Source organism: Poecilia reticulata, linkage group LG13, assembly GCF_000633615.1.
Source record: "Poecilia reticulata strain Guanapo linkage group LG13, Guppy_female_1.0+MT, whole genome shotgun sequence".
NCBI classification, from domain to species: Eukaryota; Metazoa; Chordata; class Actinopteri; order Cyprinodontiformes; family Poeciliidae; genus Poecilia; species Poecilia reticulata.
This window is the reverse complement of record NC_024343.1, coordinates 9392709-9416339: the sequence shown is the minus strand read 5'-3', so window position 1 is coordinate 9416339 and position 23631 is coordinate 9392709. Positions and strand designations below refer to the sequence as shown.

At 39.9% G+C, this 23631-nt stretch overlaps 3 protein-coding genes across 5 annotated transcripts in view; 2 read left to right on the top strand and 1 right to left on the bottom strand.

Annotated features, from left to right (window-relative positions):
- The first annotated feature begins 501 nt into the window (after positions 1-501).
- On the top strand, positions 502-13005 carry LOC103474370 (interleukin-18). Of its 2 annotated transcripts, XM_008425262.2 has the most exons (6): positions 502-766; positions 4792-4868; positions 4969-4995; positions 5091-5231; positions 10813-10949; positions 11153-13005. In XM_008425262.2, the coding sequence occupies exons 2-6, from the start codon at positions 4802-4804 to the stop codon at positions 11381-11383; spliced, it is 603 nt and encodes a 200-aa protein (XP_008423484.1). In that variant the 5' UTR covers positions 502-766; positions 4792-4801; the 3' UTR covers positions 11384-13005. The 2 variants fall into 2 exon arrangements, with proteins under 2 accessions (XP_008423484.1, XP_017163756.1); XM_017308267.1 differs by lacking the exon at positions 502-766 and having other exon boundaries at positions 4733-4868.
- Positions 13006-13621: 616 nt separating this feature from the next.
- On the bottom strand, positions 13622-21833 carry LOC103474368 (succinate dehydrogenase [ubiquinone] cytochrome b small subunit B, mitochondrial). Its single transcript, XM_008425260.1, has 4 exons — positions 21723-21833; positions 21238-21345; positions 18806-18956; positions 13622-15537 (listed from the first exon to the last, which is right to left on the bottom strand). Exons 1-4 carry the CDS (start codon positions 21769-21771, stop codon positions 15372-15374), a joined length of 474 nt encoding a protein of 157 aa, XP_008423482.1. The 5' UTR covers positions 21772-21833; the 3' UTR covers positions 13622-15371.
- timm8b (translocase of inner mitochondrial membrane 8 homolog B (yeast)) overlaps positions 21304-23631 on the top strand; it is a 3844-nt gene continuing 1516 nt past the window's right edge. Inside the window, exons 1-2 of one of the 2 annotated variants that reach the window (XM_008425261.1) lie at positions 21304-21395; positions 22493-22719. In XM_008425261.1, the coding sequence (XP_008423483.1) occupies positions 22618-22719 (102 nt within the window). In that variant the 5' untranslated portion in view covers positions 21304-21395; positions 22493-22617. Of the gene's footprint in view, positions 21396-22467; positions 22720-23631 lie in introns of those variants that run through there. The other variant, XM_017308268.1, reaches the window with a different exon arrangement.

Below are 23631 nucleotides of genomic sequence, written 5' to 3'. Positions count from 1 at the left end.
CATAACTTTGGGAAATAAAAAGCAACTGTTTACAAATTCTCAAAAATTATTATGTGTGATAGCATAGACATTTCCTTAATCCAGTAATCTGTCATATTTTACATTAGAACGGGATTCACCAAAAAGTTTACACTGATCTTTTCAGGAAGTCTTTATTTTTGTGCCCTGCTATTGGCCAGCTTCCATCCTCCTTTATCAGAAATGAAAAATTATAAATGCACACCACGTGTTGGAAACCTGTGTTTGTTGACCGACTTTTATTTGTCAGGCTTACAAGACAAAAGCTGAAAAAAAGATCGATACTCTTCGCGTTTAAAATAACACAAAACAGCGTAAAAGGACAAGACCTCGTTTATTTATGTGTGTATTTTTATTTTGATAGCTGCCGATTAAACTGAAAGTTACAACATTGACATGATTAAATGAGTAGTTTTCATCGAGAAATCGATCGGAAGCGCCGTGAAAATGGTCAGATTCGCCGGATCCACCTCTCTGGCTGCAATGCGCGCTCCCGACACGGGGGACAGATTTTCACAAGGGAACAGAATTTCTCATAACACCGGGAAGCGGCAGCGCCTCACGTCCAATTTCACGCGACAGTGTGTGAGGCAGAAGAGAGTGGAATCAGTCCAGCCTGCCTTAAGGACGAAGCGGCGACACGGAGCCAGCTGGGAGCGACACAGGAGAACCAGGAGTCACTTTTTGCTGTTTTTGCTTTATTGTCAGAGCTGAGTTGCACCACCGCCACGGAGAGCATATTTTAAAGGTTTGGTACTTTCTTTCCCCATTAAACTTTTTGCTTGTTGATAGATAGAACCCAATACGGGTGTGGCTGTAACAGGTTAAACAATAAGATCAGGCTGTTTTTTTTTTACACGTTTCTACCTGTAGGTGACGTAGTGAAAATAACTATTTAAATTGTGTCATTGTAACAGTAAAGCTGCTTTGCTGCAGTTCAGCAATCAGCCCAGACGTTTTCCTGCTAATTGTGTGTAAACCATTTATTTTATGCTATGTGTGCAATACAGAAAACACTCATGGTCGAAGGATATTAGAGTAGCTCAGCTACATTAGTTCGGATTTATTGTGGGATGTTCAGTTACTCACACTTTAAAAAGCTTGCCAGGGTTGAAGTAGCTGGAAAACCTAAGAGTAGATCTGAAACGATTAATTGTATGAATCAATTATTGAAATGATCTTAAACTAATTTAATAATCATTAACTGGAGCACATAGTAAATAGACTTAACTCGGGTCGATCGCAGGTTTTGAGTCGATCTCGGCAGAAGGTGACAAGCTGAACACCATAATGTTGAAACCAGCACGTCCTCATGATGCGCTTATCAAAAATATTCACTAAGATCCAAAAAGTTTGTAACTTTATAAAATAATTGTTTTTTAATAAACAAAACGTGTTCAAATTAATGACCTAAGAAAAATAATGTCAGTAATTATTGTTTCAACAAGGTGTTGCGCAAATTTGGTTTTGATTAAATTACAAATTACATTACAAAATAAAAAAGGCGACTTGAAGACCGACTGACTAGCAGCACATTAGTTTAAATCAGCTCACCAACCACCGCTGTGTTGAGGAAGAGCTTATTAATAATCGCGAAATAAACATGAAGCCTGAACGTCATGTTTTAACATAATCTCTGCTCGGCTTGCTGAGGGACGAGTGGTTTTCAGTTGACCCTTTGCTGTGGTCGTTACAGCTGCTGTAATTTCTGAACGTTGGACTAATTATCTCGTTCGTTTGCAAGTATACGTCACAATAAACATCAAATACACTCTAAAAAGAAAAAGTTGAACCAACTTAATTGAATTGCTTATATGGGCAACAAGCAATTCAATTAAGTTTATCCAACTTAATTTATTAAGTTTATCCAACTTAATTTATTAAGTTTATTCAACTTAATTAAGTGTAACCAATTCAATATATTCTAATCATCCAGTTAGAATATTCCAGTAAGATGCTCCCAGTGTCAGAATCTCACTGAGGAAGAAACTGGATTAGGTTTTCTATCACTCTATCTATGTCTGCTATAACTGATGGATATTCACGTTTGGGCACCCCTGACTTAACTGATATGGTACTTCTTCAGTCATTTTGACCAGTCAAAACTCTATGCCACATTCACCCATCATAAACTCTCACACAATGAGATGTGATAAGAAGCACCTGGAATCAAACCGGCAACCTTCCAATTGCAGGAGTACTACCAGCCCTGACACAATAAACATTAAATCAGTTAATCGCATGACAAATTAAGACGAGTTTAATCATTTTCATTTGCATAATTTATCATTTTCCTAATTATAAGATTTCTTAATCAGCATTTTCATGTATCTTTAATGTTTTACTAAATAAATTTAAGTGGTTAAGTAAAAAATCTGCACAATGTGCAAATTTTGTTTCTAAGTGATTACTTGCCAGAATGATCGATGGAATACTCGATTACTAAAATAATAGTTTGCTGTAGCCCTACTGAGGCAGTATTTGCTTTAGAATAGTTGGAGAACCATTAGTCTATCATTTGATTTTATTGTATCCATCCATCCATTTTCTAACACCTTTGTCCCTATCAGGGGCAGGAGGGTTGCTGGTGCTTATCTCCAGTGATAAGCACTAGCTTATCACTGGAGATAATAGATGGTGCTTCTATTATAGAGGGGTCACACTCATAAGCCTCCCTGACAAAGTCTATTCAGGGGTCCTGGAGAGGAGGGTCTATCAGATAGTCGAACCTCAGATTCAGGAGGAGCAGTGTGGTTTTCGTCCTGGTCGTGGAACATTGGACCAGCTCTACACCCTCAGCGGGGTCCTGGAGGGTTCATGGGAGTTCGCCCAACCAGTCTACATGTGTTTTGTGGACTTGGAGAAGGCGTTCGACCGTGTCCCTCGGGGAACCCTGTGGGGGGTTCTCCAGGAGTATGGGGTACTGGGTCCTTTGACACAGGTTGTCAGGTCCCTGTATGACTGGTGTCAGAGTCTGGTCCGCATTGCCGGCAGTAAGTTGGCTCATTTGCAGTGAGGGTTGGACTCCGCCAAGGCTGCCCTTTGTCACYAATTCTGTTCAGTACTTTCATGGAAAGAATTTCTAGGCGCAGCCAAGGAGTTGAGGGATCGGTTTTGGTGGCCTTAGGATTGCATCTCTGCTTTTTGTGGATGGTGTAGTTCTGTTGGCTTCATCAGGCCGTGATCTACAACTCTTGCTGGAGCGGTTCGTAGCAGAGTGCGAAGCGGCCGGGATGGGGATCAGTGCCTCCAAATCTGAGGCCATGGTCTTGAGCCGGAAAAAGGTAGAGTGCCTTCTCCGGGTCGGAGGGGGCGGGGAGGGTGTTCTGCCTCAAGTGGAGAAGTTTAAGTAAGTCGGGATCTTGTTCATGAATGAGGGGAAAAAGGGAGCGGGACATCGACAGGCAGATTGGTGCAGCGTCTACAGCAGTGGTCCTCAAAGTCGGTCCTCGAGGGCTTGCCTCCCACATGTTTTAGGTCTCTCCCTGGTTTAACGCACCTGGATCAAATGATGGCTCGTTAGAAGCTCTAAGAAGAACATTGACATGCTGAAAAGGTTGTTACTACCGTCAAGAAGAAAACTGAAACGTGCAGGATGCCAGCCCTCGAGGACCGACTTTGGGGACCACTGGTCTACAGTGAAGCAGGTGCTGTACCGGTCCGTCGTGGTTAAGAGAGAGCTGAGTCTAAAAGCAAAGCGCTCGATTTATCGGTTGATCTACGTTCCCACCCTCATCTATGGTCACGAGCTTTGGGTTGTGGCCGAAAGAACGAGGTTACGGATGCAAGCGGCCCGAAATGGGTTTGCCAGAATGATCGATGGAATACTCAATTACTAAAATAATAGTAATAATTCTGGCTCTCCCTTAGAGATAGGGTGAGAAGCTCGGCCATCCGGGAGGGACTCGGAGTAGAGCTGCTGCTCCTTCACATCGAGAGGAGCCAGTTGAGGCTYGGGCATCTGGTCAGGATGCCTCCTGGACGCCTCCCTGGTGAGGTGTTCCAGGCACATCCAACGGGGGGAGGCCCACAAGAAGACCCAGGACACGCTGGAGGGACAATGTCTCTCAGCTGGGCTAGTACAGCCTAGGGATTCCCCCTGGGGAGCTGGAACAAGTGGCTAGGGAGAGAGAAGTCTGAATCTCCCTTCTTAGGCTGTTGCCCCCGTGACCCGACCCTGGATAAGCGGAAGATGGATGGATGGATGGATGGATGGACTTAAAAAACAATGTTTAGACAACTTGACTCTTGTTAAATCAACTTCATGAACGTTAATTTCTGAGTTAAAACCAAAACAATGTTCTTGTTGATTTAAATTACATTTTCAAGGAATAAGGTGGACTTTCATTTTCAAGTTAAACCACCTTCAAATGTTTTACAGTTTATGGGCATAACAACCATGTGGTAAGCTTTTCTGCCACTTGTAGCTTTTAATGGCTATATCCTGATAAGAGTGATGAATGTCGCTGCATTAGTCTCAACCCCATTTATACCCCTGTTATATACCTCATGACTGGGTACATTTCAAAACAGTCAAATTAGTCTTTCACATGTCTGAGGGAAGATTGAGCAGCAGGTTGGGGAGAGCAGTGCTCATTATAGCTTGAGATTGCTAGTCTGTCAGGCATCTTTTCTAGCATTCAAAGGATTTTAAATCATAGGACAATGATGCCCAGATTGTTTGCACTTGTTTGTTAGACATGGCTCAGATCATATTCTGTGGTACCTTATGGAAACATATTGTGGTTTAAGTTTTATGATTTTATTCTCTAGGTATCCACTAATGGCTACCTGTGAAGACTCTCATCTGAAGTTCATCCAAACATTTAACAATTCTTTTTACTTTAAAGGTAGGTGATGCATACTTTTCTAATCTGTAAATCTATTTGGTTTTGATGCTGTTAGATAGAAAACAGCACTTTAATTATATTTTTCAATACCTGTGCACAGAGACCAGTTCTGCTCCACGTGAAACAGGTAGTTTATATATATCAGCTTGTTTCATATTTATTGACATTTGTGTAGTAAAGATGCCATAACAATGGTTATAACTTGTTTTCTATGGAATGCAGAGCTTTGTTCAGATGCTTTCAGGAGATGTGAGCCTCCAATATCAAGGTGGATCCAAAGCAATGACCAAAAGTTTCTTGTTTTGAAAACTTCGGGAAAATTTGAATTTGAGGACAGGACAGTCCATGATCAAGGACAGCCTGGTAAGAGACGACATAACTCCTCTGCTTTTGGCAGTGAGATCTTTGCAGAATTGCTTTCATTGAGCCACACTGGAGTATTTTTGAGTTTGAATGGTCTAGTAAAAGTCACACAGTACTTCACTGTAATTAGATTTAGTCCAGACTTTGACTTGGTTACTCTAAAACCTTCATCTTGTTTTGCTGAGTCAGTGAAAGTTGGACTTGCCGAAGGTGGGATGTCAAAGATCAAAAATGTCCAATTTCAAGGTGTCAACCTAAGTTTTATTACTTAAGGTAACATAGTTATTTGATTGTCCTATAAAATGGCACTAAGTTCCTAAAAAATACATAATGCTAGCACTTTACTACATTTTCTTCAATAGACTATTTAATTTTATACCAGAAACTGACATAAAAAAATTATGGATTGACCAAAAAATGTGTTTTTACAAATTATTTTCCTTTTCATAGTTTAGTGTCATACTTTGTGAAAATGTTCCACATAAACAGCATGAAAACACCCTGGAAAACCTGTTAACACTATACCTGTTTATTGAACTTTACACAATTCTTTAGCAATTTTGATTAATCTTAGTAGAGGGTCTAAAGAGTCACTTGAGGCTTCAGAGCGGCAGGTTGCAGATCCTAGGATTAGGGTGATTGTAGGAAGGCTCTCCGACTTCACAGACTGGTAAGTCACACCACTGGAAACATGCAGAAGTTACGCAGCAGCTTACAACAACCATAACACTAATATAGTTTTTTTTAAATCATTGACAAGTCTATAAATAATTTCCAACATACTATTTTTAATAGAGATTTTCTAAAATAGATTGAGCTAATTTATTGTGGCTTAATTCTCTTAGATAACCTGACATTAGTTACATATTGACATAATTTAGACATGAGGGAATAATACGTTGAAGTAGCTTCGATTTAGACACACTTACTTCAAAGGTTCAGACAGAGCAAAACTGTCTGGTTTACAAGCTGTGGAGTTAAACACTTGTAAGGTCCACAGCAAATGCCTGTAAATAATGCAACGTCAGACTGAATTAACAAAAACATTTGATACAGTACTATAAATTAGTTTCATCCTTGATAGGTAATTTCCTAAAACCTACATAAAAGAACCACAGACAACGTATATGAATCTTAAAGCTTTTGCAAAAGAGAAGACTCTGTCAACTGCTCCTCTGAGCTGTTCACAGAGCATTCTGAAGATCTTTGGGTACAGCTTGTCTTTTATTTTCAAACTTCAAAGAGGGAGGATAGACAGCAGAGGAAAAACAGCAAAGGTCGTAAAACAATTTAACATCTGACCTACGATCTGAGCCCGGTTCAAATCTCGGTCAAACTGTTTCACATGTAGATGAACAGGCAGCTGTGACCTCCAGGTCAGTTCATACACACTAAAGAAGAGAACACTTTAAACTRACTAACATTAGACTGAATATGAACTAAAGTAACAACAAAATGATAATACCAAAAAATCTCTATCAATCCTTTTGTCAGGTATAGAAATGTGGTAAGATACTGTAATAACATACTGACTTAGTTGTCTTCTTGCACAGGTAAATTGTCCATTGACTGCAGGGTTTACCCCAGAAAACTTGCTAAGCCCGAGGCTTTTTGTATTAAAAGAAGTTAAATTGGCAGGAAATGTAAAAATATAGCCGGGTAATTATAAGTTACGGGAAGACATCGTYAATGAAATGCTATTTAAACCCACAACTATCGAGTCTTAAAAACAACAAATTAAAATAAATACAATTAAAATAAATATCAATTATTTGTACTTCTGATAAATCCAATTTCAGCCAGCAGCTGCTTAAGACCCCAAGTTAGAGAAATGGAACATTTACTGAGAATATCAACATTTATTTAATTTTTTTAATACAAACAAAAACAAGCAAGACTTGGCCTGGTATAGGGGAAATGAAAGCCTGGAGGCCTGTCAAGTGTATGATACGCWGGGGGAGACTCTGGTCTGCCACTAGAATTGAGCTACTTTGCAAGGACAGAAAGAAAAAATAAAAACCTCTACATGTATAAAGTCGATAGAGATATACCCCAAGGGATGAGCTGTAATTACAATGAATGGTGGTGTCACAACATGCTAATAGGCTTGTCCATCAGCATTTATCTTGTCTCAAGACAAGCTAATCTTGATGCCTGCAGCCAACCACAGCATTTTGCAATGAGTATAAAAGTAAAAAATATATACCTTTTAACCCTAGAAAAACACAAACATTTTTCAACCTTTTAGTTGGTAGGAGTGTGCTGGAGATTAAAATTTTGTTTTTGTGATGTTTTTCAACAATGTTGTAATATTACATTTAGCTCTGGGTGTCATGAAGTGGGGTTTTGTTGATGATGATTGAGGTGGCGAGACCCAGGGTGATCTCACCAGTGGTTAGGTGGAGAAATTGGTTTAATTAAGTTCAAAGTTGCACACAACGCACAGGAACCACAGGTACGGAACGAGACACAACACAAATTCAGGTAGACTCACAATGACAAGCTATGGACAAACCATGACATAAGACACAGGGATAATCAGAGGAAGGAGAGRCAGCTGGAAGCAATCAGGGTCTTGACAAGAGAACACAGGGACTACATTAACCAAAATACATACACAGAAAACCCACATCATCACACTGGGTGGTATSCTTTAAAAATGAATCAGATTTTTTTTTCATGTCAAATTCAATTTTGGGCTTTTATTGATTTTTTTTCTCCCTATTCTTTTTTAAAAAGTAATGCCAAATTACATAAAATATTTTCAAAAACTTATTTTGATGTAAATCATCCCTTTGTTGAGTCAACTAGGTCCTCGGTGGGCTCATTGCATTCTTACCTACGGAAAATCAAGAACTAAATTGACGGGGGGGGGAAACAACTTTTTTTATTTCATTTTATTTAATAATGGACAATTTAAAATACATTGGAATACCAGATCCATAGTTTTTTGTGGCAATTAGTTGATAAAATTAATTGCCAGTGGTTTCAGTGGTTCTGTCAGTTAGGCCTTTCTTACATGTGAAATTAGACTGTGTGCTGAGGTGCAGCTACTCGCATCACTGAATGTTTTTTATTTATTTTGGGGGTGAATGGCATGGCAGAATTTCTCATAGGCTAAAGATAGTCGACAAAATAACAAGGAAGGAATGTCTGCATCACAGACAAAAACTGCTGAATGTGTCATTTGCCTCATTGATTGCCTTTCACTTTGCATTTGACCAGTACAAATTATGAATAATATTAAAAAAACATGCTACCTTGGTACACATCAAAGTCACACATCATGCCAGATGAAGCCACATGACTGTTACATTTCATATATTGTTTGAAATTGTAAAAACAAATTTGGGCGGTGGAGCCAAATTTTTGGGTGTGGAGCAAAATATGTCTCTCTGCTGGCACTAACCCAAACAGTCTAGCAAATGCCACACCTTGCACTGATGAGCCGTTTCACATTTCCACTAAATTCTAATAGCATCCTCCAGGAATCTGTTCTAACAGACGATTGGACTAAACATCATGTACAGTCAATCTTACTCAGCCAAGTTTATCAGACTGGGGCAGTTGGTAACCCTGTGAGGGAATTAGCACATTTATTTCCCAGTAGCATTCCAAAACAGAACACTAGATTAGATGAGATACACTTTGTTTCCTAAGGAGCATCAGTAGATATGCTCCCCATCCAACATTAATGGATGGGGAGCACTCATTACTGTTGGATGCTCCTTAGGATCATCCCTTCTGGGTCCTTCAGGGCCTTATTAATCCAGTATTAGTCCAGTATTAAAAAGTATTATAGGCTGGGTATCAGTGACAGTGTGCCCAATTCACAACGGTAGATCTATTCAGCCTAATTCTATGCTTTGTGCTCTGTATGAAGTTATGCTTGATTTATTTTATTTATTTATTCCTAACTGAACTTTCTGAACCATTTGAAAGATTTGTTACAGTTTAAATGTACATGTTTGACCAAGATAGTCAACCTATTATTTTTGTCAGTTTATTTATTACTTATTTCTGTCTGTGTTTAAAAAAAAGACGTTTTAAGTCAGTTCAGCACTGTTTTTATGTATCAGATTTGCATCGGCTGATGCTAAACCTCAGATATCTGTAAGTGAAAAAAGTGGGACGGTGCATCCCTAGGCAGAAGTATAACAACCTGCAGGACATTGAAACACATTGCAATAAGACAAGAAATGTCACAGTGCAGACAAATTTCAACAAATGAGATAAATGTATTAAAACATGGCATCTGGAATGAGGGACAATATAATTATGCCAAGATCACAAATATTGCATGTTCTGACACAGCACTACTTCATTGATTTTGTAATATAAACAAGTTGTTAAACAATTACAATTTTATCAGAGAGAAAATAAATAGGTACTACATAGGAAAAATAAGAAAACCATAAAAAAGTAATCTAGCCGTGTTAAGCAAAATGGAATTTGGGAGGAAGGACTTTAAAAAACCCCGTTGCTTTTGCAATGAACGGCTCTGTGGAGTTCTTATCCACATAAGACTGACATGATACTGTCATAAACATGACATAACATCCGTCATGAACATAAAGAAGTCTTTATGAATGTTCATGAAGTGTCGTTCAGTAAATAATGACTTTTAATGCAAAGTTGCTCTAAAAGTTGCACTAAAAGTCCATTAAAAGTGCCAATCTTGCATGATTTTGTAAATTATGATAATTTAATGTAAGTTGGCATTTTTAATGGACTTTCAATGCAACTTTTAGAGCAACTTTGCATTAAAAGTGTCATTATTTACTGAATGACACTTCATGACAACTGTCATAAATATTCATAAAGACTTCTTTGTTCATGACAGATGTTATGTCATGTTTATGAAAGTGTCATGTCAGTCTTATGCATACCCCTTCAAATAAAGTGTCACCAAATTTATTATTCCACCAGATTATAATTATTATTATTTTCATCCATTCCATCCATTTTCTTCCGCTTATCCGGGGTCGGGTCGCGGGGGCAGCAGCTTCAGAAGGGAGGCCCAGACTTCCCTCCCCAGCTACTTCTTCCAGCTCCTCCGGGGGAACCCCAAGGCGTTCCCAGGCCATAGAGAGACGTAATCCCTCCAGCGTGTCCTGGAGGGATTACCGAGGCCTCCTCCCGGTGGGACGTGCCCGGAACTCCTCACCAGGGAGGCGTCCAGGAGGCATCCTGACCAGATGCCCGAGCCTCAACTGGCTCCTCTCGACGTGGAGGAGCAGCGGCTCTACTCTGAGTCCCTCCCGGATGACCGAGCTTCTCACCCTATCTCTAAGGGAGAGCCCAGCCACCCTGCGGAGGAAACCCATTTCGGCCGCTTGTACCCGTGATCTCGTTCTTTCGGTCATGACCCAAAGCTCATGACCATAGATGAGGGTGGGAACGTAGATCGACCAGTAAATCGAGAGCTTCGCTTATTTTTCTTTTTTAAAATATGTCTGAGTAGAAGCATAAATGATGAAAAAGTTTCCAGGATTCTTCTGGGCCTTAGTCCAACACTTCTGCTGTGCAGGTCACTTAAAAAACATCTGGACTATACTTGTTTTTTTGTGTTTTCTTTCAGATTGCAAATTTGAAATCCAGATTTATCAGGACTCATCACTTAACAAGTATCAGTCGGTCATGCTCTACGTCTGTGCTGATGGTGAGAAAATGATGATATCCTGCAAAAATAACAAGGAAGTGTGCCCAGAGCCCATGGTGAGTACATTCTTTTCAGTGGTTCTGTCAGTCAGGCCTTTCTTACCTGTGAAATGAGACTGTATGCTAAGGTGCAGCTAATCGTATCACTGTGAGTGAAAAATAATGGCAGAGTGATTTGAAAGAAGATAACGACCTTCACTGTTACTCAGCAGCAGAACAAAATGAAACCTAACCAGTTTTCCCACTTCTGTCATTGCTAGGATCCCAAAGTCCTGAAGATGATTAAAGCAGAGAAACACAAGGCTCTGTTCTGGTGGAAATGTATCTCCACTGGCAAATACAAGTTTGAATCCACCATGTACCCAGATTACTTCCTGGCATTCGAGCGTGAGGAGGACACGCCTTGCCTGCATAAACTAATTCTGCGTCATGGATCCATGGATGAAGTGGATGAGAGTAGGATTTTTTGTGTAAATAAATGCAGTCCATAATCATTTCTCTTGGGAAAATAGAACATTCACTAGCCACTTTATTAAAGGGATAGTGAGTTTGTTTCTTTCTTCTGCTACTATTAACATTATACGCAGATTATTATTTTTCTGTCATTGTTATGATCATTAGTTTATTTGATTTGTTTGTGATATAACTAAGTTTATGTACGTATATTATTTGGTATACATGGGCAAGAAGTTGGTAATTATTCTGATGCTGTATGTCGGGTTGTTATTTATAACTGTCATTATTATGGATTAGTAAATATGGTTGTTTACAACACGAGTCATTTTGTAATAATTTTGTTTTTATACACTATAATCCATTTGCTGGTTCTTTAACAGTAAATTGAATAGGTATATAAATACCACGTTTTAAATGACTCATTTCTGATAATTACTGAGTCGATGAGTGATATATTTAGATTGAGATGAATGGCATGATTAAATAAATGTTTGCTATTTTGTTCTTGGTTTTGTATGCTTGTTTTCTCTTGTCCTACTGATGACTTGTTTCCTAAAACCTTTTTGAAATGAACACATAAGTACAAATAGGTTAGAGCCCTGTTCTTTCAGAACTGTCTTATTTCTTTGTAGCGTAGATTCAACAGGCTGTTGAATCTACGCTTTGTCAGATTTTGGTCCACATTAACGTGACAGCATAAGTCACTTTGGCAGCAGAGCATCCATGATGTGAATCTCCTGTTGCTCCAAAGACACTGGAGGCTGCTGAACAACTATCATTACTGAACAAAAATAAATATTAACGCCCCATGTCAAATATTGTTGCCATGTGGAGTTAACGGTAAGTAAGCATWTGTGGACATTTTTGATTTGTGAACAATTTTTAATCCAATTTGCTTCTCAGTGAGCATTACTCAGTGGATGGGTGGGGCATGTCCAGTGGGTAATCAGACAAAATGAGTAAAAACTGGACAATCCTTGAACTGGACAATAAGAAGCCACCCCAAAACATCACATTTGGTCACAAGTCATAAAGCCACAGATGCCACAAGTTATGCAGGAGTGTGCCATTGGCATGTTGTATGCAGGGATGCCCACCAGAGCAGTAGCTGCACGGCTCAATGTCCATAATCGGACCATTAGCCGTTTAAGAGTTGGTTTCCAACAGACTGTTAAAAATAGTCTGCAAATCGACCTCATCCTTGTCAGCTACATCTGACCACTCCAGCACAAAATCGCCACATCTGGCTCGTCTGTCTAAGACCAGCAACACAACAGTTGATGAGACTAGTGGTCTGCACAACAGATGCATCCCACCTCAGACTGTCCATAGCCGCCTACGAGAAGCCAACTTGGTCAAAATCAAATTCCTGAACCTGACCCCTATCATGTGGTCAGGTTTAAGGATTGACAGTTCAAAGGACTGTCTATCTGCTACAAATGACCATACCACAATGATATCAGTGCTGATATGAAGATCAGTAATTACTGAAAATATATTTTGAGTTTCTCTATATATTGCGTAACCCAAATGATCATAAAAGTCATATATGACATGGGCCGCATACTTTCTCTGATTGTTGTGAAGATTGAGACAATGTTGTCAATCTGGAGGCTGGGTAACAAACACTGACAATAAAAAAATACTCAACCCCTTGGATGSGTTAGCCTTGTTTGTTGTTTTTATAAATCAACTGCTCAATATTTTCAGGGGATGGAGTAAAAAATAAATGTCAAACACTGAACAGGAGTGTTCTCCCAACCTCCACAGCTGAGTTAGAGCTGCAACATGGCCTGCTGTGTCAAATTCACACATGGTTCATGTGTGAATTTGTCTAGGTCAGATGGTCCTCACAACCTGAGAGAAAATGAGAGAGCACCAGGTTATGACAACACTGCTGTTCTTTCTGACTGGTCAAGAACCAACAGCAGATAACTGTTGGTTCTTGACCAGTCAGAGCTTTATGGAAGAGAGGCATTGAGAAACTGCTGACAGAAACTCACATCAAGGATGGACTAGTCTAGAAAAAAGCCTGATGAAGACTCAGTGGTGAGGAAGAAGAAGAAAGGTTTTTGGTCTGGTCAGGAAAACACTGCACATCACCACAAACACACCATCCGCATGGTGAAGCATAGTGATGGCAGGATCATGCTGTTGGGATGTTTCTCAGCTGTAGTACCTGGAAGGATTGTAAAGGTAAAAGGTCAGATGAATGAAACAAAGTGTCCAGCTCAGGGAAACCCTCAAAGAGTGAATCACCAACCTGAGTCATATGCAGCTCGCCAGGCTTTATTGGTGGCTCTGACAGGTTACAATAGGATAGCACATTTTTAAAACATGTCACAGAATCCGTCTGTCCGCCCAAACACAGAGACTCTTTAGGTGTGTGTATGTGTGTGYGCACACACCTAAGGATAATTTAAAGAGATCAATTAACCTGACATTCATGTTTTTTTGGACTGGGAGAGTACCCACAGTCCAAACGAGAAATGCAAACTATTTCTCGTTTTGGCTCAATTAAAGTCTGTACGACTGGGATGAGGAGTTATTTGAACTCCTTCTTGTCAACAAGCCTTATTCTCTGACATCAGCTTTTCTTTTTCCCGTCCTTCATATCCAGCTACGCATTGCTTTGTAAACCTGAGAGGTGCTTGTGTGTGTGATAATGTCAGCAGGTTCTGAAATACTCTTTCCAGTCCATCAGCTATGACTAAAACCATCCACATTTGGTTACTTACACCTCTTGTATTGCTGTTGAAGCTCAGTCTATCACAAACAGCAAATCAGATAAACAGTATGCCAAATAAAGTGGCCCACAGGTAGATCTGTTTGATGCTTCCTCCCTCGACTTTTCTTTTGTTTGGTAATTATGGAAAAATCAGAAGTCAAATTGGAGTCCGACTCACAGAGAGAGAGGAGGATCTTGGAGAGTACTTTTTGTTTCCATGACAGCAACATCCAGATTCTGACTCACTCCACTATACCTCATTTATGGCAGCTGTTTATTCAAGTAGACATTTTGTTTTGTTGATCATTTCTGTGTCATCAGTAACATACATTGAAATTAATGCACAATTTTGACTTGCCATCAGTCATATTTAGTTTAAGTGAAGGTCTTTTCCAGAAGTCATTCCCAGTTTTATACAGAAATATTCGTCCTCAGATTTATCCTAACTTCTTTTCTTTTAACCACTTAATGTAAATGCATTTTACTATTTATTATAGATAGGTGTTTTTAAACTATTTTTTTCAATAAAAACCCCCAGCCCCAAACCAGATGTGTACCAGCTGTTTTATTGCATAAGTATTGTGTAGACACAGAAGGCAGAGCTCCGTTTTCTTGACTAKCCCCTGAAACTGTAGAATTTAAGCTGCATGCAGGAAGTGAAAACACCAACAGAAACAAAAACATTATCCAATTATCCAAGCTTTCTGATTGTTTTATGTATTGTACAGAACTACAGTATAATCAGCAGAAGTTAAGTTTGCAACTTCATATCCAGCTACGCATTGTTGCATAGCTTCAAAAAAATAGCATCCTAAATTCAGGGTGCAATCTTCAATTTCTAGAAATGCTGTAAAGGGAACCAGACTGTTCTGAATGAATCATAAAATAACTTTATTGTGGCTTGTGAAAAACCTCCACAGCTGGGTTAGAGCTGCAACATGGCCTGCTGTGTCAAAGTGTGTGGCTGATTTTATATATATGTGTATAAAAACATGACGGAAGATGTTAAACTTCTGTATTCTGTAAGACTTGATTATAACCAAACCATGGCTGTCTGGATAAAAATGCTTGAATCTCTAAAGTAAATGCTTGCAGCTCAACTGAATGGAAAAAAACAAACTGGAACAGCTCGGCATCCATTAGACAAACACATTACATCCTCAGTAAATGCAAAATGATAGAAGAACTTATGAAGAACATATTGACTTATTATTATTTTCCTTTTTACAATTATCTGGGGCAAGATTTCTCAAAAAGCGCTGGTTCCCCCTGAGCTCGCCAGTCCAAAATCCCTTTCATTTGCTCCAGAGCAGAGCGATGGCATTGCAGATGCCCACATCATTGTAGTTGAAGTAGCAGAGTCCGGCGAAGGTGACCGTGGACAGGATGAAGAGGCCTGCACTGGCGAGCTTGACCTTTGTGTCCCCATGGACATAGTCCGTTAACACCTGACCCAGACCCCTGCAACGCAAAGACCAGCTGACGTCAGACACAAGCACCCACTGAAAGACCAGTTCATCTCAGACGACCTTTGAATGAACAAACTGGAGCTTCTGATGTGCTGCTGGACTACCAATAGCAGCTGATAGGTCTTATGGCGGAAACTAAGAGAGATGAGTTGGATTTGTGATCCACAAAGACACAATACACAACAACACATACAAAAATAAAAGTAAAAATAAAATCTCATAAAAGACTTGCATACTAATGTTTCCACAGAGCCAACTGGTATCTTAGTGCACTGACAGAGGGATGTGAAGACATCACAATAAGACTATTCTCCTGGAGCTGCACAAACGACACAAACTTGTATAGCAAATGTCTCATGAGTGCCTGAAATGTTCTGACATGTGCATTAAAAAACATCTCACTTGCACTGCTGAACCTGGGTTTCTTAAGCAGAATTCTCAGGGAGTCATTATAAGCAACCTTTAGCTTCTGCATGCTAGCTTTTTTAAATTTACACCACAAAGGAGCTGCATACAAGAATACAGTAAGCTTTGAACAGAGTTATTTTTACTTCATCAGTGCACATATGAAATTTTCTCCCCAGAATGTTTGCCTGGACATAAAATATACGACACTGCCGATAAATGTCATCATCGTCACACAGCTGGTCTGTGATGTAGTGATTAGTTTCAGCAATCTCTCTTTGAATAGGGATTGCTGAGTCTCTCAACAAACATACCTGGAGTGTTGACAACATACAATACAGGTATGATGCCAAGACTCCAGGGAACATAGATTGTTGCCTTGATTCTTTCATGGATGTTGCATATTTCCAATCTCCTTGAAGATATGTAAACATAACGCTCCTTCCCACTTCACCCCCTCCTGTTGTCCATACAGCTGTGGAGCTGAGCGCTCCCAAGGCCTTGATAACAACATCTTATTGGACTTCTGCCAGGAGGCTGAGCAACGTGGTTTCATGGCCCTGTGGTGTCACCGCTTTCACTCATGTCTTTCTTTGCCCTTTGTTTTGTCTGAATGTTGCCATTTGCCCCAATGTGTCCTTTACTCTTTTTTTGTTTTTATTTTGTGAAACTGTGGAGTACTCACTTTAACCCAGAAAAGGAGTTGGAACAAACTTGGAATTCAGAGACTCTAGTTTATTAGTCACTCTTTAGCTTATATTTTAGAAACTGTAGAGTACTGACTATTGCAGAGAGACTCCTATTACTGCAACCCAGATTTTGAATCAGACCAGAGGATACTTAATTATACTTATCTACCAACCCTGAATAGGAGTTTCTAGTTTATTTACTTTAGATCAACATTAGATTCTTTTTCTTCTTTTGCTCTTTTAGTTTATTTTTATATTTCTTTTAATTCCTGTAAAGCACTTTGTATTTCCTTGTTGTTGAAAATGTGCTATGTAAATAAAATTATCTTTGCCTTTGTTCTGATCTCTGCGCGGCTCCAAGTAGACACATATGCATTGTGTCGCCGCAAAAAATAAAACTAAATAAAAACAAGCCAGCATGCTGCGCTAGTCACGCACCATGCTGGCTTTCGGCCGTGGAGGTGAGTGTAAAAGCTCCTCCACAGGCTGAACCCTTGGTCCACTAACACATCGGCTAACCGGGAACTCAAACTTCATCACCGCAGACAGAGTCAGCATGTTGAGACATAAACACACACGACACATACTGTATGATGCCTTGTTCACAAAGAAATATTCTCACTGCATGCTCAACGCTCACCTCTAAATGTGTCCCTGTGAACACTGAGCAGAGCAAACACGGTGGATTTAAACTCGATTCCTACCTTGATCAATTCTACAGAAACATGGATCCTCATCCTCACAGGGGGTTGATATAAATGTCCATATAGGTGAGCCAATATGAGCGATCTGCGTCAAGGTGAACTTCAGAGATCAAGTCACCACAGCGGCCAAAGCAGAGGAGCCAGCGGTCTGATCGCTACCTGTTCAATGCAGCAACTATAAAAAACTAGAAACCCATTTTTTCAAGAATAATTCTGCCCTGCCAGTGAAATGTTCACCGCAGAAGAGACGGTTGCAATCCGGCTTATACTTTTTAAAAAAATATATAAATTAATTTTTCTTCTTTTTAATAAAAACAAAGGCACACAACGCTTAGCCTGGCATGGGGACATGTAAAGCATGGCAGCCCACCAGGCCTATAGCAGACTGGGGGAAACCTATCTTGTTATAAGTGAAATAATCTGCCCTATGGAATTAGAATTGTTTTTCATCAAAATTAAGGAATTAATGGGTTAAAACAAGCTCCTATTTCTTGCTGAAAAGTTACCTGTAATTTAGTTTGTCTTATTTCAAGTGTTCTTAGATATTTGCACTAGGAACTAGAAACTATAAAAAAAATATATAAAAAACAATATAAAAATAGTTAAGATTTTGTGTTTTTGCAGTGCATCATTTCTACATTGCCATTTCCACGCTCTCCAGTTCATACATCCTTTGTTGTCATTACCAACAAAGGCTTTGGAACAAAGTATTAAATAAATATCACTAAGGATGTTCAGTTCGGTTTCCCTCTGTTATTTTACATTATTTTAAACTTTTTTGTTTTGGTTTCTTCCAAGGTGGGGATTACTTGAGTTGTTACCAATATTTGGTGAAAATGTCCTGTCAATAACACCTTTAGAAAAATGTTTACTGTGAAAAATTGTGATGTGTTCAATATTTTTAACATCGTATATTTCTAAATATCAGTTATTGACCATTACGGCACTATTAACATCTGATAATGATATCGGCTCAAATTTTCATATTGGTGCATCCCTTTCAATAACTTTAAAAAGACTTTTACCAAACTAATAAATAGTACATGCTGTTGGATGATGTATTGTTGGCATAACTTTCAAGTCTCCTGTTTTGGCCAGGAAACTACCGTATTTAACCCCCCGCCATGCTCCCCGTATTATTTTCCTGTAAATATCCTACATTATGGCGTCTAACCCTCCACCCCCTGCCTTTGTTACTCGGCCCATCCTCCCCTCTCCTATTCTCTGGCAGTAGCACCAAATTTTCCCATATTCTAAAATCCAACACTTGACGTTTATGATTGTAGGTCTCAAATGCTGGAAGTTCTTAGTTTTGACAATCAGATTTTTCAGTATTTCACCAAAGACTATCCAGAGGAAATTTGTGGATTCTGATCTCTTTTTTGTACAATTGTACATTTCTTCTGCGAAACAATTCTTGTTAAACTTCCCCAGAGCAAAGTCTGGTGGCGGCTAGTCTTACCAGTGTCCATGCAGGGTGAGTGCAGCAGCCAGGGAGTAATCGATGACTGACCCGGGGCAGAAGTACGCACCAGGACCCAAGGCAAGCAGGGCGATGCTCAGCACTCGCTCTGCTGTCCAGTGAAGAGACGCAGCATTGGAGTCAGACCCCGCTGCAGAGCAAGGTAGCACATGTGTTAACCAACTTCCGAACTTCACTGAAGCTCAGCATAAAATTCACACAGCCACTCATTTTCAGTCAGATTCTGTTCACACGTTTGATTTTCAATGCTGCTAGCTCACGTTGGAGAGCAGCAGCAGTAACTGGAACGATGATGAAATATGAGAGGCTGGGTTGTCTCAACATCACAACCATTCACTTCATTTTCTGAGGCTTGCCAGGAACAGAACACGCTCTAGCTTCATCTGTTGGAAATTAGCATGACCCGTTTTTCTGGCAACATAAGCTGATACCAACAGGATGAACATAATGAATAGTGTGTGTAAATTGTCACTGCATTCAATATTAGGGTTTCTGTACAAGTGTGAACTCATGACACTTGGAATATATGAACAATTTTGTCCAGCTAACATTGTAATTCACAGCCCTACTGCGGAACTTCTCATAAACTAGATGAAAGAGAGCATGATGTCATGATGTGACCCAGAACAACATCCGCTGTTCACCACAGGCAGGTTTCAGCCTTCTACCTTAAAGATGAAGTGAAATGAAGAAGAAGAAAAAAAAAACAAGGTTCTTCCTGCAGCGTAAACCCAAATGTATTGTTAACCACATAACCAGATGGGCACCTACATTCAACACTCTTCAGCTCTCTGTGAAGGCGGATGCTTTTCTCCTCTGCTCCCTTCCTACCCATCTATGCCCCGTTTGCTCCGTCTCTGTGTTGCTTTTTGGAGCCTCTCTTTGCACATGCTCCAAATCTACAAATTATGGAACTGGTCAAATGGTCTCTCAATGCAATAGGTCAAATTTTCACAACAAGACTGGGCAAAGGGGCATTCATTTTGGACTCTTTGAATGTTTACAATTGTTTTTTGTCTGTCCATGTTATACTTGGAAGACATGGGGGGTCTGTATTTAGTTGGATTCATGATAACGGGATTTCTGCTCTTTGGAGTTGTTTTTTCCAGGATACCTGGCATATTAACAAATTCGGAAGACTTCGGCAACTGTTTCAACCCTTGTCAAGATGCCTGATCAGTGTGATGCATTGGGCTGACTAGCGAACACKCAGACTAACACCAGCCGGATGGAATCGATCTTGGAGAAGTTGCTAGTCTGGCCTGTCGGGAACGGCCACAATAATTTGGATGATTGGAATCAATAGGAATGTACCTGTGAGACTTTAGGGGAGATGAAAATTTTAAAAGTCTACCTGATCTAAAGAATACTGTCTATCTGAACTGGCTCCCCTCTGTAGACTTTAACTGGCTGCCCATCTCAAATCTGGCTGGATGATATGTAGACAAGAGGCTCTTTCCCACCTTGTTTCCTTCCTGAAGACATCCATGCAACTGTGGAGCAGAGTGCTTCCAAGGACTTGCTCTTTGATAAGACCATCGTATCAGAGACTGCTGCCTGGGAGAGCTGGCTGCACAGGGTTAACGGACTTATTGCACACATATCTCAAGACTACAGATACACATGTCTGAATGTTGCTGTATGTGCTGGGGTTCTCCCTATCCTTCCTGATGTTGTCATTTCATCACCCTGACTGACTGTTTATTTGATTCTAACCATCACCTGAAAAACATTCCCAGGCTTGAAGCACCAATAAACGAGGAAGACCAAGAGAAACTCCTGTTGGTTTATAAATTGTGGACTACTTATCCTTATTGTCACATTAACATTTCCAGGTTTAAAGGACTAATATCAGAGAAAGATCTAGATCCTGTTGTGGAGTACTTAGCAACCCAGGACAAGAATCAAACACGGAGAACCAACATTTGGCTTTATCCTTTACTAATCTAAAACAAACTTTGAAAATACCATTAGCTTACAAATTGTGGTGTGCTTTAGCACCAAAATACATTAAAGACTTATTGTTATATCAACCTTCCAACCACTCTGGTCTTCTTTTTCAAGTTTACTTAGCAATCCAGAACCAATGGAACATTTTAAAGTGTAGTTTTTCTTTTGTGCTTGTGTTACTGTTTTGTTTGTCTTCTAATCCAAGTAAAGCACTTTGAACTGCCTTGTTGTTGAAAAAGTACAATATAAATAAAACTTCTTCTACTACTAATGCACCAGAGCATCAACACTGCATTTCCTTAAACCTTAGTGCACCACTCAGGATTTGAACCATTTTAGCAGTCACCATCATGCCGTCTGAGCTTGATAGTGACCGTCTCTGATTCAAATCTCAGAGGTTCATCTGTGTGTAGACCTGTTCCAAGTCTGTACCACTGCAGAGTTGACTGTCCACCACTCACCGTAGAGCGGTGGTGACGAATGGATCCTTGCAGTCAGCGGGTGGAGCTGCTGCTCTTTGTGAAAGACGACAACTGGCCTAGCCAGCAGGGCGCTTTGGTAGAACAGAGCTGAGGAGGGAGAACAGAGGAGACGCTTTAATCGGACATCAGTTCTACAGGTATAACACAAAACAGGGTTAGGTTTGCAACATTTCATTACACTGGCAGTTTTTAACGTCACAACACGAAGTCCCGTTCTTTAGAGCTGAGACGGGATTTGAAGCTGTAATATCAAAGGTTAGCCCGTTCTAGCTGTGCGCCTGCATTCCTCTATTTTGTGTCGTGAATTTGACAACAGACCCTATTCTATCGGCCATTGTTTCTATGTAAGCTGCCTGAGCACCTCATTGGTCCTTTCTTCGTGTCCTTCTCCCGCTCTGCTGTATTCAGATTAGCGCTCGTGTTCAGAAAACCCACACACATGGAAGACAGAGAGCAGTACTCACGTTTTACACCCCTACGACACACAGAACTCAATCTAACGATGGCCGCCATGATGACTAACTCASCAAGGTCACCACCGTTACCCGGATTTAGTTTCGGAGTTAAGTACAAAGCTGTTGAATGTTTAAGAAGATGGCTCACTCCGCTCTAAGATCTGGCAGGAGGTTACTATCGGTCAAATGTGCAAAAGTACTTTGTTCTTTTACACCAGGGTATCTACATTTGCTTTCAGTAATTCAAGCTAAATAAAATGGGTCAGAGTCGTAAATATTACATAATCTTTTCTTTCTTTATTTTTTAAAAATAAATATCTACAATAGGATATTTGTTGATATTTTTGGAAAATTATAAAGCATGGGCATTTTAAAAAATCTGTTTCATTTATGACAAATATATATTTTTTTATACTTTGAAACATACTAGCACTTTTGATACAAGTATTTTAAAACAGGTGTAATTCACCTTATATTGTTTGTTTGTTTTTTCCTTTCAGCATTCTTTTATTGTTATTTTTACTGTTTTGTATAAATGGTCTTGTTTTAGTGTGTTCGTGTTATGGAATACTGATGGAAATGAGCAGCTTTCCAAGTCTGGTGCATTTACAGCAATATCTTCACCTTTTCTAACTGACCTTTTCAGGGATCGAGTAAACGTCTTTTTACTATCAAATATCTTGGTAAACGTAACTTCCTGTGTCACGGTCATGACGCTGATGTCCAAACTACTACGCTATGACTCATCACAGTGTGAAGACCATCTCCGTTGTTTGTAGATCAGCGCTGCGTAGGGATTTCCTGAGGATCTCCTCCGCCGTGGCTCACGCCGGGTTAGTGTGAAGGACGCTTCCCCCGCCGCTTAGACCGGTCCGTCGGCTCTCTGCGTGGACTCTGGAAGCTCATGGACAGCTTTGATCATCTCAGCGCCTCGGAGAAGGCAGAAGCGTCGGAGCTTCAGAAGATGATAGCCATAGAGCAGCAGAAGGCCCAGTTCCAGGCCCAGGTTTGTTCCCACACGGTGATCTCTGTCTTCCCGGCTCCAACAGGCCACATGCAGGGGACAACACTATCCCAAGATGTCCAAAAGAATAAAGAAGTAATGCTTTATGTCAGGGGTAGCCAAACGTTTTGAGAGCAAGATCTACTTTTTCTCTCACCAGCTGCCTGAGATCTACCTCATGACACAAAACATAAAAAATGCAAGTTAAACTCTATTGACTAACTTTATATGCGAATGTACATCAGTTATAGCAGAAATAATAAAGTGATAGAAAACCTAATGCAGTTTCTTCCTCATTCTGACAATGGGAGCAGCTTACTGGTTTCTCAGTCAGAMGCTGGTTGCAAACCTGACGCCAGCCGGTGTCAGTCAGTCATGGTGGATCTGAACTTTGGTTTGATGRCCTCAGTATGAGAAACTACAGACTGATAGGAGGAACCAAAGAGCCCAATAAAGGTAAAGGAAGTCGGGATATAATTAATTTAATTTCACATAATTATCGCTGGTAGAATTTGTTAAAACGTAATGAAATATATTTGTCCTATTTGATGTTTGTTGTGACATATACTCAAACAAACAAGGTAATTAGTCCAATTTTGTCGTTTATTGAATGTTCAGAAACTACAGCAGGTGTAATGAGCCACAGCAAAGGTAAAAAAAGGTCAAATAACTTGAACAGACATCAACTCTAAACCACTCCTACCTTTTTACTCTGTCTTTGTTGTTTAAGCACACCCTAACCCTAACCGCCTTTAAAAACACAACATTCAGTTTGTTACGATATCAGGTTTCCAGACTTGATATTTATTTCTCGATTATTAATAAGTATCTCATGAACACAGGGTGGTTGAGTAGCTAATTTAAACTCCTGCTCTGCTCGTCAGTCAGTCTTTGAGTTGCCTGTGTGTGCGTGTG

Coding starts and splice junctions, on each gene's coding strand:
- LOC103474370 (XM_017308267.1), top strand. CDS start 4,748: ATGGAAACATATTGTGGTTTAAGTTTTATGATTTTATTCTCTAGGTAT. Junction 5,232..10,812: donor CCATGATCAAGGACAGCCTG/GTAAGAGACGAC, acceptor GTTTTCTTTCAG/ATTGCAAATTTGAAATCCAG. Junction 10,950..11,152: donor AAGTGTGCCCAGAGCCCATG/GTGAGTACATTC, acceptor TGTCATTGCTAG/GATCCCAAAGTCCTGAAGAT.
- LOC103474368 (XM_008425260.1), bottom strand. CDS start 21,771: ATGGCGGCCATCGTTAGATTGAGTTCTGTGTGTCGTAGGGGTGTAAAA. Junction 21,346..21,722: donor GTGTCGTAGGGGTGTAAAAC/GTGAGTACTGCT, acceptor CTCCCTCCTCAG/CTCTGTTCTACCAAAGCGCC. Junction 18,957..21,237: donor TTCGTCACCACCGCTCTACG/GTGAGTGGTGGA, acceptor CTTGCTCTGCAG/CGGGGTCTGACTCCAATGCT.